The sequence below is a fragment of the Rissa tridactyla genome, chromosome 1 (genome assembly GCF_028500815.1).
Source record: "Rissa tridactyla isolate bRisTri1 chromosome 1, bRisTri1.patW.cur.20221130, whole genome shotgun sequence".
NCBI classification, from domain to species: Eukaryota; Metazoa; Chordata; class Aves; order Charadriiformes; family Laridae; genus Rissa; species Rissa tridactyla.
The window spans coordinates 155,961,161-155,975,718 of NC_071466.1; the positions used below are offsets into that span (position 1 = coordinate 155,961,161).

The 14,558-nt window shown below is 44.9% G+C and overlaps 1 protein-coding gene across 1 annotated transcript in view; it reads right to left on the reverse strand.

Annotated features, from left to right (window-relative positions):
• Positions 1-6,032: 6,032 nt before the first annotated feature.
• TMEM178B (transmembrane protein 178B) overlaps positions 6,033-14,558 on the reverse strand; it is a 230,178-nt gene continuing 221,652 nt past the window's right edge. The window contains exon 4 of the mRNA XM_054188924.1: positions 6,033-8,465. Coding sequence (XP_054044899.1) covers positions 8,383-8,465 — 83 coding nt within the window. The 3' untranslated portion in view covers positions 6,033-8,382. The remainder of the gene's footprint in view (positions 8,466-14,558) is intronic.

Here is a 14,558-nt window from a genome sequence, read left to right on the forward strand (position 1 = left end):
TTTGGAACTGAGAAGACCAAGGCTTTATCTGAGGATGGGAAGAAATGGCAGGGAATTAAGCAGTCAAAGGGAAAGTGCAGTTTCTTATAAACAAGCGGTCGGCGGTCAGCCTTTGCAAGTCAACGGCAGATGCAGGGTAGCAGAGAGAGGGTGGTTGAGGCACGCTGGGGACCCTGGGGCAAGCACGGGCCCTGCGCGGTGAGCTCTGGGGTGGCAGCAGCCTCTGCCGCTCCTGGCTGGGGACAGGCTGACTGCTCAGTTTGTCGTGGGTTAGCAGGCTGATAAAATCATAGCTGAGCTGGCGTAGTTCTTCCACTTCTGTCTGATGCAAATGAACAAGACCACACTCCCCCTGAGCAGGGAGGGAGCGAAAATTTTAGTAAATGTAGCTTGTTAGGTGGTCTGGTTTTGGTCTCTGCAGGAAAAGAGCTCAGCCGTGACTCTTTAGAGGGCCCCTGGGGAAGAGCCCGATAATGTAATGGAATAATGAGTGTCGAGCTATGAAAGCATTTCATTACCAGCATCCTCACCCCATGCAGCCCCAGTCCGCTGCAGTTATCATGTGCTGCTGACAAGAAAGGTCACCGTGAGATTATCCTGCCTCTGAAACAGAGCGGCTGCTCTGTTTTTTCAGTGAGAGGGTCCTCGCTCCTGTGTGGGCTCAAAGCATTAGCAGATACCCCAAAGCAAAGGGAAAGCTGCGCTTTGGGGTGCTGCTCAGGGACAGAGCAAGGGATTTCACTGCTCTGAAGAACTGGAGTTGTTGCCCCCGTCCCTCCTTTCGACCTGCTGAGGCCCCACTACGTTGCAGAGGAAACCAACGAGTAGATTTCTCTCTCCTAAACCTAATTCTCAAAATATTTGCTACTTCCCTTCCTAAGTCAGTAGTTACTTCCCTTCATGACCACGTGGAGTCTTGAATAGACAGAGGTATCTTTGAAGGTGACGGCACTAATTCGAAGCGGGAGTTGAACCATGAGAGATGAACGCTTCTGCTACACTTCCGTGAGCTGCCGAGTGTGGGTGCCCGGCGTGGCGGGGAGGCAGAGTCCGTGTAAGGCAGCCTCAGCCCTTGCCTTCCCGACTGAAACAGCCTAACACGGGCACCGCAAGCCCCTTGCTCCACCATGGGCGGCTTGTGTGATACTGGGTTATTTAAATCCCTCTGTTCTCTGTTTCCTCTGTGGTGAACTACCGTTAACGAGTCCTCCCTTCTCTTGCTCGCTGTCTGCTTTGTCTAGCTGGATTGCAGGCTCCTGCGCGGTGCCGTAGCGCTGCCTGGTGTGTCCCCTTGTGCCAGAGAGCAGGACCCCAAGAAGTGAGCAGCACCCCGCAAAGCAGCATGGAGCCTGCAGCAGCAGGGCTGAGTGGCCCAGGCACCGCAGGAACCCAGAGCACTGTGGGATTAAAACTCAGCCCTCGGGTGGCTAAGTTTTGTTTTACGCACAAATCTTTCCCGAAGTCAGACCAATCTCTGTGCAGTGCAGGCCCTTCCATGGTGGCATCTCTAGCTCAACCTTCAAGGAACAGCCAGCTCCCTTGGTTCACGTTCTTCTTCGCTGAGCGGCTGAGCCCTCTGCCCTGCGTCCGTGCTCCCAGGGCTTTCTCTGCCGTCACCGCCATGAGAGAGGGCACCTGCTTTCTCCCCCGCCACAGAGCGAGCTCTGCAGACTTCCATTTTTAGCACCGATGAATCACGTTGCCTCTGCTGGTGGCAGAGAGCAAAGACCTGAGCAGCCCCTGCCACCAGCATTTGCTGCTAACCAGAGAGGTTTCACTAAGCAGATGTGGATGGCTGGGTGGGCGGCAGTGCCTGGCAGCATGGGCAGGAGTAGGCAAGAAGAGACTTTTAATTGAAAAGGTTTTAATCCCTCATGGTGCCGAACATGCCACTGTACAACCTTTGCTCCCTTCACCTGCCCTGGGGAGGTTGCCAGCTTCTCTACCCCCCGGCCAGGTCTTTCCCCCTCCTGTTCTCTGCTTTGCTCCACAGACTTTATGTGCGGGAGCAGGTGGGTCACAAACACTGGTAATGCAAGCGATTGCACTCAAAATGTGGCAAAACCAGGCACATCCTCCGAATTCTGAGGGTCTCACCAAGATTTCTCACTTACTTGGACATTAGTGACAGGGAAGAGTTCCAGGAATTTATGGTAGTATTGATGAGGTTTTTGATGGAGAATTCCCTTTTATGCTCCTCTATTCAGACCCTTCATTTAGCTCCTTACTGCAGTTGATATTTTAGACAGCACATCCTTGGGGGCAGGAAGGACTCCATCCTGAGCAGGAGATTGTTTTTTGTCACTACAACCCCAAGTCTCTTGCTGAAAAACATTCAGCTCAGGAAGAACCATCAGGTAGAAAAATGTGCCACCTGGCAGGAAGTTTTAGGTGCCTCCTTATATTTGACGGCGAGATCTTGATAGGCACAACTGCTAAATCAGGTAAAAACAGCCAACACAGACAATTTTAATATTTAACACCATACCCAACAAAATTTAAAAACAACTTGCCTGCATTTTCTGTAATAGTTTAGTTCTAGGTTAATTAATTTAAAACTCATTGATTAAACAATTAAAAACTTGTGGTTTTCTCTGTGATCTACTCTTTCAGTTTTCCTTTGCTAGGACAGCTGAAAGCACTTTTGTCCATTCCTCTTAATTTCTTTTTATACATCTGGGGTAGTTTTTGTACCTTTACATTCGTTACGAATACTCTGATCTTTGGGTGTTCAACCTGGGGCACCCGCAGCCCAACTCTAGTTGCCCACTCGAAGCTGTGTAGCGAATGTCTGTCTGATTCGTTGTTGTTGGCCTGAGGATACAAGTGCAGTGAGGAAGCACTAATAGCAGCGCCGCATCGCGCCTGCCTTTGCAGCTGAGCACCGAAAACCCAAAAGACTGTATTTCATATTCCGTTCTGTTTGTTTGTTTACTGGGGGAGGGTGAGGGCTAAACTACTGCGGTGTCTCTATACGTTTCAATCACGTCGTGGACTTCTACGAATTAAGTGGTTCCAAAAGGGATTAACGGTGTTAGAGTATATGCAGTTCCCAAGGCTCCAGCAGGAATCAATCCCTCCTACGACAGGCAGAAAAAACTCCTCATGAATAGTCAGGTTGAGATACTGGTTGTGTTTGTAATGTTTTGTACAGTGTTTCTGAACAGAAGCCATCTAATCATTATTAGTAGTGTTTTTTAAAGAGCGTTTCGAATACCCCATAGCTCAGAGGCTGCCCGCCTTCCAGTTCTGCCCTTTGTCCTTCGTCCTTCAGATGGGGATGGGGTTGGTGAGAGGTGTCCGGCCCCGCTCCTGACGCAAGCAGACACAGCCGCTTAAAACACACAACATGATTTTTTTTTATTTGTTTAATCAGTTTACATTCCACAATTGACAGTTTACTTATTTATTTTTTAATTTTCCATGAACAAGTTGTTTAGTTAGTTACCAGACAAGATTTTAATCGATGGAAATACAGTATTCTGTGCCAAACTGGATAAAACCAAAAACCAAACAAAAATCAAAACAGAAGGAAAATTGTAAGATGTAGCCAGTTTGTCGGCAAAGTCCTGTGATGCTTTCTGCCACTTTTGTCTTTCCAAATGACAGGGGTTTGTTCATTCTCCCTGTTAGATCCCTGATCTCAACCCTGCCACTGAAATGATCCTTCAGGACCACGGTCCTGCAAACACCGATGCACCTCCATAAACACCTGTGTGTCTGCAGATTAGCACCTTGGAGTAACGGAACAAGAAGTTTGGGTCTGTTTCACGTTTAAACGACTTCTGTTCACCTCTTCTGCAACAGATTACAGGAAGAAATGGAAAGTACAACGCACTTGATGGATAAGATGTCGCTTTACTTCAGAAATTAGCCACCGCGCTCACATCTTACCAGCGCGACCTAACGCCACAGTCAGTTGTTGGTGATGTGTTGTTAGCACCGATGGCCACAAGGAGCCACTTTGCCTCTTGCAGCAGCACAGAAGTCAGAACCTCGCAGGACGTGTCACCCTCGATTACATCTGACAACGGGATGTTACTACCCAAAACTCATTAAACTCTGCCTGGATTGGCTAAAAAGTGCTCCACTGGGTTGAGCGGCTGCATACACAGTCCAGATATCCTTGACAATGCCCGAAACATAATCAGAAATGGACACATTTTTGGATTTTCAAAATATGCTAAACGTTAATATATTTTAAAGTAATTCCCAATCTAGCAAAGCAATTAGGCATGTGCCTAGCTTTAAGCATGGCAATAGCATCATTAATGGGACGTTCATGCTTGAAATTAGGCAAGTGCTTATGTGCTTTGTGGGATCAAAGCATCGTAGCAGTGCTCTGATGAAGTCAGGATCCTGAGTGTCCTAATCCTGGCTTTCACATTTACAACCACTGCAGATTTGGATAAACCAGCTACGGTCTGGATTTTCAAAAGGGTGGAAAACAGAAGGCTCCACCTGCAGCTAGTCGAAGTTGCAAGGGGGCATCAAACCACTAAACATCAGGTCTTTTTCCCCGGCTTTTGGCTTCCTGTCTCTAAAATGGCTGTAATACCTACCTGCCTCAGACAGGTCTGATGCGACTCATACTTGTAAAATTTTCTGAAGTGAAAACATGCCAGATAAATGCAGTGTATCAATGCATTTCTCTGAACATGCCTGAGTATTGTGGCATTCTAGGTCTTTTCTAATGCAGCTTTGATACGTGTTGTGCTGCACTTAGAGGAAACATAAACATCTGGCCAAGATGCATCCGCATGACAAATGTCTTGTACCAGTCATATTATTTTACTTGGGAATGTCCTAGAAAAATGCTGACATACTTCAATTTGCAAGCATTTAAGTGAATTATTATCCAAAGCCTTCCAAAGTGTCAATTAGAAACAGTGGCGATTGCAACTTTTGTCATCACCAGAAGATGGTTATGGGAGTTTTTTAATTTCTTCTGAGCAAAAAGATGCTTTTTCTTAAGGAAAAAAGGACCAATGAGGGAGTCAAGGAAGGTGAACCCTCCAAAAACTTTTGGCCGGTGTGGTAGCTCATGGCTAGGACGAACATTACTTGTGGCAGAAGAAATCCTAAAGAGCAGATATCTGCATGAGATGCACATACTGTGGGTGGAGGAGAGTCCGGTGAGCCTGATTTATCACTGACCCTTGTGCAAAAACACTAGTGCCTTCACACAGGCGGGTTTTGCCATGCCTGCACGAATTTGCCATAGGAGTGTGTGATGGCACAAGACAGCAACGAGTCAGACCCACAGCTCTGAACTGGCCGAGTGGCTCATGAGCAGCACGGTGGGAGCTCAGCAAAGACCTGATGCTTCAGGTCTGTGATGTGAGACAGCCACGGGTACCGCACCCATCCTCCTGCCTACCCCCTCGGATCGCCCCGGCGCCCAGGCGTCGCTGCTGTCCCACGGGAGGCTGTGCGTTCCCTCCCTGTGGCAGGGTCACAGGAGTGGTTATGGCTTTCATTAGGAGGAGAGACAGGGTTTTTTAAGAGAAAGTGGAAAATTACCCAAGAAGATAATATGGGGATGAGGGGTCAGGCAGGCCCCTCTTGGTAAGCTACACCCTCGGCAAAGTGAGTCCAGCAGGTTGGAGATGCAGGGCTGTTGTAAGGAATGGGAAAGTAAGATAAACTGGGATGGAGTCACCCTTTAGAGCCTCCTCCCACGTGATGTTGCACATTGACTTTATCACCTTTTAAATGGAGGTTTCCTTTGACAGTACAACTCTGAAAACTCTGCAAAACCCTCCTGAGACATAGCGAGTCAACAGCTAAAAGAGTGACCTTTAAGAGTCCCACATCCCAGGACCGCCCCTATCCCTCTCACAGAGAGGGATGGCAGAAGGGCAATGATGAGAATTTAGGAATATTCTGAAAAGTCTTGCAGAAAATGGTGCTGCATCCTTAAATTTGATTTATTCTCAAGCTCCTCCTCATTTCCAGAGTTCACTCTTAAAGCCTTTATTTCTTTTTCACAGACATCTCAAATAACAAAAGTCACATATGCAAGAGTTGGTATGGAATGGGATTTAGAAAAAACACCTTTACAGGACGCATCTCTATATTGTCACACAGAGGGAGGAAAAGGATGAGAGGGAGAGAGAGATACATATCTGACTCCTCAAAAAAGGAAAGGGAGAAGAGGAGAGGAATGTCAGGATGAAACAGTATGGCTTGGTCAAGGTGGTACCATGCTGAAAAATAACTTTTGATCCCTGGAACTCAGCTTTATCTTTCACTTTCTAGCTAAAGTATTTCCCTAAGTACTGGTACACAGTATTGAATCTTTACTTCACAGGTCCCCGCAGGCCAGCTGAAGTCCCTCTTGCCATAACCTTCACAGTATTTTCAAAACTAAAGTTGTTCTGAGAGATGGGTAAAGAATTGTCAAGTCACTGACTTAAATTTAGCTGTAGAAATAAACAGTAGTGACCATATATTGGCACACCATCCAAAGTTCACTCAGCCCTAGAGTTTCCAGAAATCAGTTTAATTGTCCCACTCCTCTGACTGTGTTTGTTTTGTTCAGGTAAAATATGGGAATATACAAGAGCTCCGAAGTTCTTATACTGGGTTATATTGCTGGTCCTTCCAGACAGACTTGCTACGCAAATTTTGGCTCTGAGATACTCTCACCATCAGATGGAGACGTATGTTCAGCCTTGTCAGAGCAGCTTTCTGAATAATCCAGTCACACTTCATTCTCTTATTGAGTCCCCAGTTTAGTTTTTCTGAGGACAACGATAATCCCAACAATAAGGAATGAAATTGCAATCTCTTTAATCTCCATGTAAGCTGTTTGTAAAGTAGTTATTAACATTGAAAAAAACCAGGAAACTACCCAAACTGTACCTTGGAGGGAAATTTTCTGATTATCACTGCCAGCTAGATGACCTTTTTCGCGCCGGTTTGGGGACAGAGTGAGAAAGTAACCTTTGAACAGCTTAGATATTCAAACTTTTAGGATGTAAATTCACTCTCTGAACTGCTTCAGCAACAACGAGGACTGACAGAGAAAGGTGAAGAGTTCAAAACAAAGATCTCTGACCGCCAGCACCGGGACCACCCAGTAGCCTGTGCCCAGAGACCACCACCAGGAACTCACCTCAAATGTAATTTCTAGGGGTTGGGGCAAGCCCTATCCTTTGCAGACATTTTGCAGTTGGGGAGGGGAAGGCTGCTGTGAACATCTCCTTTTGCTCCAACAGTCTTCCACAATTAACACGTGCGTTTTGCATGGTGAGCCAGGCCATGCACCTGAAGCACACGGCACAACTGATCTCCATACGGATGCTCTTTTCCATTAGGTCCCTGATTCATCTCACCAGGATTTAAGATCTTTTAAGATCTTGGGACCACCCAAGATAGGTGAGTTGTCACCCTATGGAGTGAGAGGGAGATCCTAAAGCTGACTTAGATGTCAGTTTTACTGGTTCACCATCTAGAAGCAACTGTCTTTTCATTAACTATACAAGAAACCAAGGGAGACAAGCCCATTAACATAAGGAGCTCGGTTAAGTGCTTAAGGTTAATGGGGATGAATTCAGGTTCAAAAAATCCAGGCCTTTGTGTAGCTTGACTTCACCCACAGAGGTGCCCCTTAAACCTAGTGCAGAAGAACAGCATCTGTACAAAGAGCTTCTTAATAAAAGATAAGTGAGTCTATTGAGAGTGCTAACGTGGAATAGAGATTCTGCCAAGGCTTTTTCAGTCCGTGTCTTTTCCTTAGAAAAGCCCTTGAGACCCAGTCCTGTAACTGGGTATATGTGTGTGGGTGTGCGTACTGCTGATTTTAGTGTGGTACCCCTCCTCGACTGGCGCAATCGCAGAATGAGGATTTTCCTGGGAAACAATGATTTTTAACTTGTTTTGATTTAAATCTGAGATACATGAGGATTGTGAAAAAGAAACAGTCCTTTGCCTGAAATTCTGTACATCAACCTCAGGTTATTTCAGGCAATCATGAAGCTATGGACATTTTTCATAAATTTACAAATATATATACATATATATACATATATACATGTACATGTGTGTCAGCCTATGGGCTAGATTTACCCTGCGTTATTCCAGCCACACACAAGTATAATGGTTGTTTTTTACAAAAAGAGATTGGCATAAAGTTGGAGTGACTTAGCAGTGACTGTTCCTGTGTCTATGCAAAAGATCCTTAAGTGGGCTGACATGTAAGTCATATAAATAGGACCCAGTCTTACAGTTGTTAATGAAGCAAATTTCCCATTGATTCCAAAGACCTGTAATCAAAGGGAATTTTATTTGAGAAAGTATGGAAAGTTCAAGCCCATGTTAGGTACAGTTTACAGCTTTGAAAGTTGTAATGTCTGTCATACTAGGCCTCAAAATGCTTTAAAATAAGTGAAGTTGCTGCAGAAGAATATCTTCAAAAGTCCCCAAATATGCTTTTCTGCGTAAGTAGGGGAAAATTTGTCCTGCAAAAGATCAAACAACAAATACATGAATATAAACATTCTAAGTGATGGAAATTGCCGAGTAAAAATAGTAACAGTTTAAATTAGATGTCTGTGATTGTTGTGGGTGCCCAGGAGTTATAAATAATTCAGTACACTCTAACTGAATAGTCTAAGGCTGCACTTTTATTTTATTGTTCTGATTACTTGAACCTTTTTCTTATGATCTATACTGTTAATGAATAACCCTTCATAAAAAAATGCAGCCTTATGCTCTGCAGTCAGATGAAAACTATGCTCGAGCTAAAATGTCACAAGAGCTTAAGCAAATTAGGAGCATATATGTTTTTCTTTTTAAAATCATGCAGACACCAAAGGCATTTAGCGTTTTCCTCCTATTCACCATCTAAAGAGGAATTGGATGCTGAGGCTCTTTTTTGTAGCTGGCCCCAGGAGGCTGAGCCGTATCTGATTCACGCTCCTTGGTGTCTACATCACTGAAACTGGGGCAAAACCCGCAGGTCACGCAGCTTTTTGAAGACTTGACTCTTTATCTCATCTGCCGCAGAATTGCTGTCGCTGTTTGGGTATTTCTGACCAGCTGGCAAAAATAACAAGGCCACTTGAAAGGAACTGCCTTTACAGAGATACTCCAGTGCCCCGCTGCCACAGATAGGGCTCAGAGCCATGGGGATGTGAAGCTCCCTGCTTTGCCGAGAGGCATCAACCGTGGTCTTGGTGCTGCCAACAGCCCGCACAAGCCCTCTGCAGAGGACAGAAATAGGTGTCCTGCCATGGCATTGCCTCTCGGCACAGTGGGATTTTTACACTAGGGGATCATAAACTCTTTTGATTTAGAGGTGATATGGTGCAATTTTTTTCTCTTGTGACTATGGCCATCTGCGTTGAGACGCCCCTTGCAACAGAGGGCTGCAAGAACCAGTCTTGTGAATACCAAGGCTGTCCTTCTGATGGGACCTCAGGTTTTTCCCCTTAGCTTTTTGCACTCAGAAAGTGACACATGTACGTATCGCACATGAGTGGTTAGTACCAAGGCCTGTGCCACTAGAAGGTAGGAAGGACTTGCGGACACAACTGCATTTTTGGAGGTAGAATGGCTAGCTCAGGACTGTCTGGATCAGAAGGAGGTCTGTAGAAACCCTGTATTGAAGAGCACTGATGGTCAGCTCTGGAAAGTCTTGCTGCAGTGTTTCAGGATGTTTCTGCCCTGAGCTGCTCCCTGCCTCCCTTTTTGCTGGACGTATCTGCCCAAAGGCAAAACAGACAGAAAGAAACATGTATTTGTGTCTCAGCTGCTTCCTTTCCCTGCATCTCTGGGATCAGAAGAACATCAGCAACTATTTCTTAAATATCTAAATACATTTTGGTGGTGAATACCCAATTCATCCCAGTTGTATTGTGTTTCCCCACGTCTCTTCAGCAGATAGTTTCCAAGTTGTGCACGCACAACCTAACACGGACGCAGATGGCATCTGAATTGCATTGCAACTCCTGAGTTAAGTACAAAAGAATAGAAAACAAACTATTATGCTGCATTTTGCCACGTATTTTCTCTCTCTATAGTACACATATTTACAGGTTACTAGCACCCACGTCATGTTGGGTATGCGTGTGTGTGTGTCTAAGGAAGGAGTGGAGTGAGGGTGTCCATGTGTATACACCCTATGCAAGAAAACTTCGGAAGGCGCTTTCCGCCACTCTGCGGGAGTGTCAATCAGTGACAGAAAAATATAAAAATGCAGTCCTGGAAGGGACTGACAATTCCTGCTGCTGATGCTGTGGGCAACGTTGGATTGTCCTCACGTAACTCTATCAATGCCCGTCAATTCTGACCTATAGCAACTGCCGTTTGGTTTCCTTTTTTTCACTCCCCCACCTTCCCCTACAGATAACCTCTCTGAGCCTCAGTTATTTTCATTGCAAGTCTTCCCTGAGCAAGGAAGGACAACTGATTTGTGATTCTGGAGTGCTTTACTAGAGGTGACCAGCATTTCATTTCCCTCTTGCGGCCTATATTGAGGCAGTCAGTCGCCTAGCCTCTTTCTCCAAGTTAAATCCTAGACAGGTGCAAGGCATACTGCAATTAAATCGACAGCATTGTATCAGGTTCCAGTTCTCCCGCTGATGTCAACAGGGAACTTATCAGACCCCCCTCACACCAGCAGTAGGTCATTTATTTTAAAAAGTGTTGTAATGTCTAACTATGGCTCTGAAGAAGGCTGTAAGATTGGGTTATTAGTGGGGCAGACAGGATGGAAAACCTAAATCAGGGAGAAAAAAAGAAAAACATAACATTCGATGACCAAAGAGTAGATGTTGTGAGTGTGTAAGCACACATTTCATTTTCAGTGTTAGCCAGGACCAGCAGTAAAATTATTTTCTGAGGTACCTGATCCAAAACTCACTGGAGCCAAGTGGAAGCTTTCTATGGACTTCAACAGATTATGGAACAGATGCATTATATTTCTTGCTATTACTGGAAAGAGTGGGGCTATAAGTTTTGCGCTAAGCCCCGTTTTTATGAGTTTTTCAGCTCAGACTGGCAGACTCAAGAGCTTATGGATATGGCCTGGAGTTTGCAATCAAACTTCAGGCGTGTTTGAAACTCAGCTCCTGACCTTGGAAATTCACCCATTGCTAATCTTTACATGCCATTTGTGCTTCATGCACACTTTTTACTCTTTGTCTCTCAGCGGTGCCTGGCAATTGTTCAGAGCTGTCTCAGTTTTTCATCTTGAGTCCTCACTTGCTGGATAGATGAGCACAGCAGCATGGGCCATGAAAGAGTGCAAAACCTGGGGGCAAGGAAATGCAGCGTTGGTTTGTGTGAATGTGCCTGAGCACTCCTGTAGCCCTCCTAGGCCTATGTAGAGACACACAGAAGAAAGAGCCCGAATAATGTATGTCTTTATTTAAGCTATACTTGGTAACATATTATTTCCTCTCCATTTCACTGCTGGCAGTTAGCTTGGCACTCAAGAATTAAGGACAGATTATAGTGATTTTCTTCTGAGCTCTGCTTATCAGTGGGGCTTCAAGGATGAGCCTGATTCGGAGGCGCTGCATGGTAGGTAAATGGACAGCCATGGAGACACAGTCTTCCAGGAATGCTTGGGAACTTGAGATACACCCTGCTTATCAATCCTCTCTCTCACCAATGTTCTTTTATTCACTATCCAGTGAGCTGCACAGCTAACATGCCATAGCTAAAAGTGGTCCCAAATGACTCGCAGCTACAGGAAAGCCGAATACCTGCATGCTCCTGGGAGGATGAGGATCCGCTGTTTAGAGGACTCTGAGGGGTGGTTTTTTTTTTCCTTTCATTTGTTACTGCAGCTGGAATAACATTTTAAAAAGTAACGGCAATTTTTCAAAAGCAGTATTTCAAAGAAATTGTTCTGGTCACTGGTGGTTTGTGATCCACTTGTGACTGTCCCTCGAGTAGAATGAAAGAAAAAAAATAACTGGAGGTACTGTAATATTTAGATCAGGGAAGATCAGTTGTGTGTTTGCAGAGAGGGAGAAGGGAGAGATGATATATACAGGTGGCCAATGTGAGTCAGGAATTTTAACACCAAACAGCTTTAGCTTGAAGAAGAAGGTGTTCTATACAGTACATAAGATACAGAGCACATGGACTCCTGCCATGTAGCCCCCTCATGTGTACAGTGCCCCCGGCAGGGATGGACAGCAGGACCCCCTGTAGGTAACTCGCTGCGGTCACAGGACAACTTCACTGTACAATAACTGAGGGTCCCTACACATAAAACCTCAGCCTGCAGATCGCAGTGGGTTGAGCCAGTTCATCCTGCGTCCCTAGGACTGGCATTTCATGACATCTGCGTTCATTGCAGTCAAGTTCCTCCATGGTCTCTGGAGCATAGAGACGTGTTGTCTCAGCAGTGCAATATGAAAGGCCACGTGAGGGAGAGAGCCTGCCAGCTACAGGCCCCACGTTACCACCTCACGGAAAGGGAGACCAAACAACCGCTGGTACATCAGGCTAGGACAAGAGTGTCGCTTTATCTACAAGGGTGGGATAGGAAAAGAAAAGCGGGGGCTGGACTCTGCAGGAAGCTGAACATCATCCAGGAAAACACATTCTTAACTTTAAGCATATGAATAGTCAACCAAAATTAAGGGGATTAGTCACATGCTCCCAGTAAACACATGCTTAGGCACTTCACCAGAGCAGATCTGAAGGATGAGGTCAAGCCCCTTAATGCTGGGATCACAGCTAACAGATTTCTAATTAACTACTCCTTCAACTTGAAAACCAGACGCTAGTCAAAAAGCTTGAATCTCTGTGCAGAAAGATATTTCAAAGCATCCCAAAAATGCAGAAACTCAGACTAGATGGCAGTGTGCTTTGGCTCAGGATAGACAGAGACACTAACCATTGTAAATTTGGATCTGGATGTATTTTGAGTCAACCCTGCTCTAAAGATGAGTCTGAGCCAACAGAATGTGTGGTGGGGCTGTGAGCCCCCTTCAAGGGTATCAAAGCACATGGGGCTCGTCCTGGTTCTGCAAGTAACAGAGGAAAATTCACAATATCCCAAGGGGGGTTGCCTTTATTTGAGGCAAAGACAAGAGAACTGGTGTTTGGACAAATGGTCCCTTTGGGGATCCAGTTTGAGATTAAGGTTATAAGATCATTTACTGCTTCAGACACTTACTCCCTTAGTTTTTTAGATGTTTCATAGCCACACAGGCCTTACAGAGCCCATGCTATAGCACGTGGAACATCACAGAACTGGTCTAAAGGTCCAGGGTTAACACTTGTCTCTTGTAAATAAAAATAATCCTAACCCTCTTCCACCATCGCTACACACAGACAAACACACAGGCTCATACACAGCTTGTAAACCAACACTGTCAGAGAATAATTCATCTAGGCAGAACTATTTTCATGCCAGCCGCAGAAAGAAAGGAAAGCTTTGAGAACCCACGAAACAGCAAAATACTTTAAAGTTCTTTAAATCTTACCGCTATACCTCTTTCAAAACTGGATCTGCAAAAGAATACACCATGTGGATTGTCACGGACCACACAAGACTGTACATCATCACAGGAGCTGTCATACTGCTTTCCATGCCACAGGACATGATGGTGGGCTCCAGCTAGACACCTCCGTGCCATTTTGTTTACCTGGCTCACTCCAGGTATCTGTGTTCACATGAAACACCTTCCCTATTGCGCTCAGCACTGCAGAGGAGGAAGGAAGTTTGCGTTCAACGCTGTTTTAATAAAACAATTACCATTTTTCTAAAGCATTAATCTCTTAATGAGAGATGGTTTTTCTCAAAATTTTTCATATTTTGAAAAAGTTCGTGAGATTTTTATAGGTCTCTCTTGGTTTTCAGTTATTGACTTTCGGCTTTTAGTTTTCATTTAGCTTTCCAAGAGCTGATTTTATTTTTAATTTCCTTCTTCACTCCAATAGTCATTCATCAGCCTCCTTACCTAGTAGGCACTTGCACAGTTAAACGGATTCAAAGCTTTTCAAAACCACTCTATTTGAAAACCTTGCCAGAAAAAAAGCAATAAACCGATCTACTTAAAAAGGAGGTTTCTTCAAAAGGCATTTTCAACATGAATAAATAAATACATTCTCCAGTCAGATCTAATGGAGAATGAAACGACAAAACTTCAGTTGCCAGGGATGGCACTTCAATGGCAACACACTGGCTTGGCAGCTGGCGTTGGCATGTTTGGGGAATTTGTAGACCAGAGAAAGTAAAAGCTAGGTAGTTGAGAAAGAATGAAAGCAACTCAAATCTACCCTACTCCAAAACACCCTCCATAAATGTCCTTTCTTTGGGCACTGTTAATAAAGCAACATCATCACATAAGGTGTAATGAGGAGGGGAAGCAGGGCTGGAAGGGGAATGGCTGGCTATGCAATTGTATTGCAGAAGAATTATTTGTTGGTTGGATGTTTTTTTAACCGAGCAAAATACTGTTCCTTGCCAGCTGTGTGAATGGCACGACCTGGAAATTAATGCCTTCATTTATGTGCAGTAGGCAGTTTCAACAGGTTGCCTCCTTCTCCTGGTGAGTTTTTGTAGATGCAGAGGATGACTTTTGTTG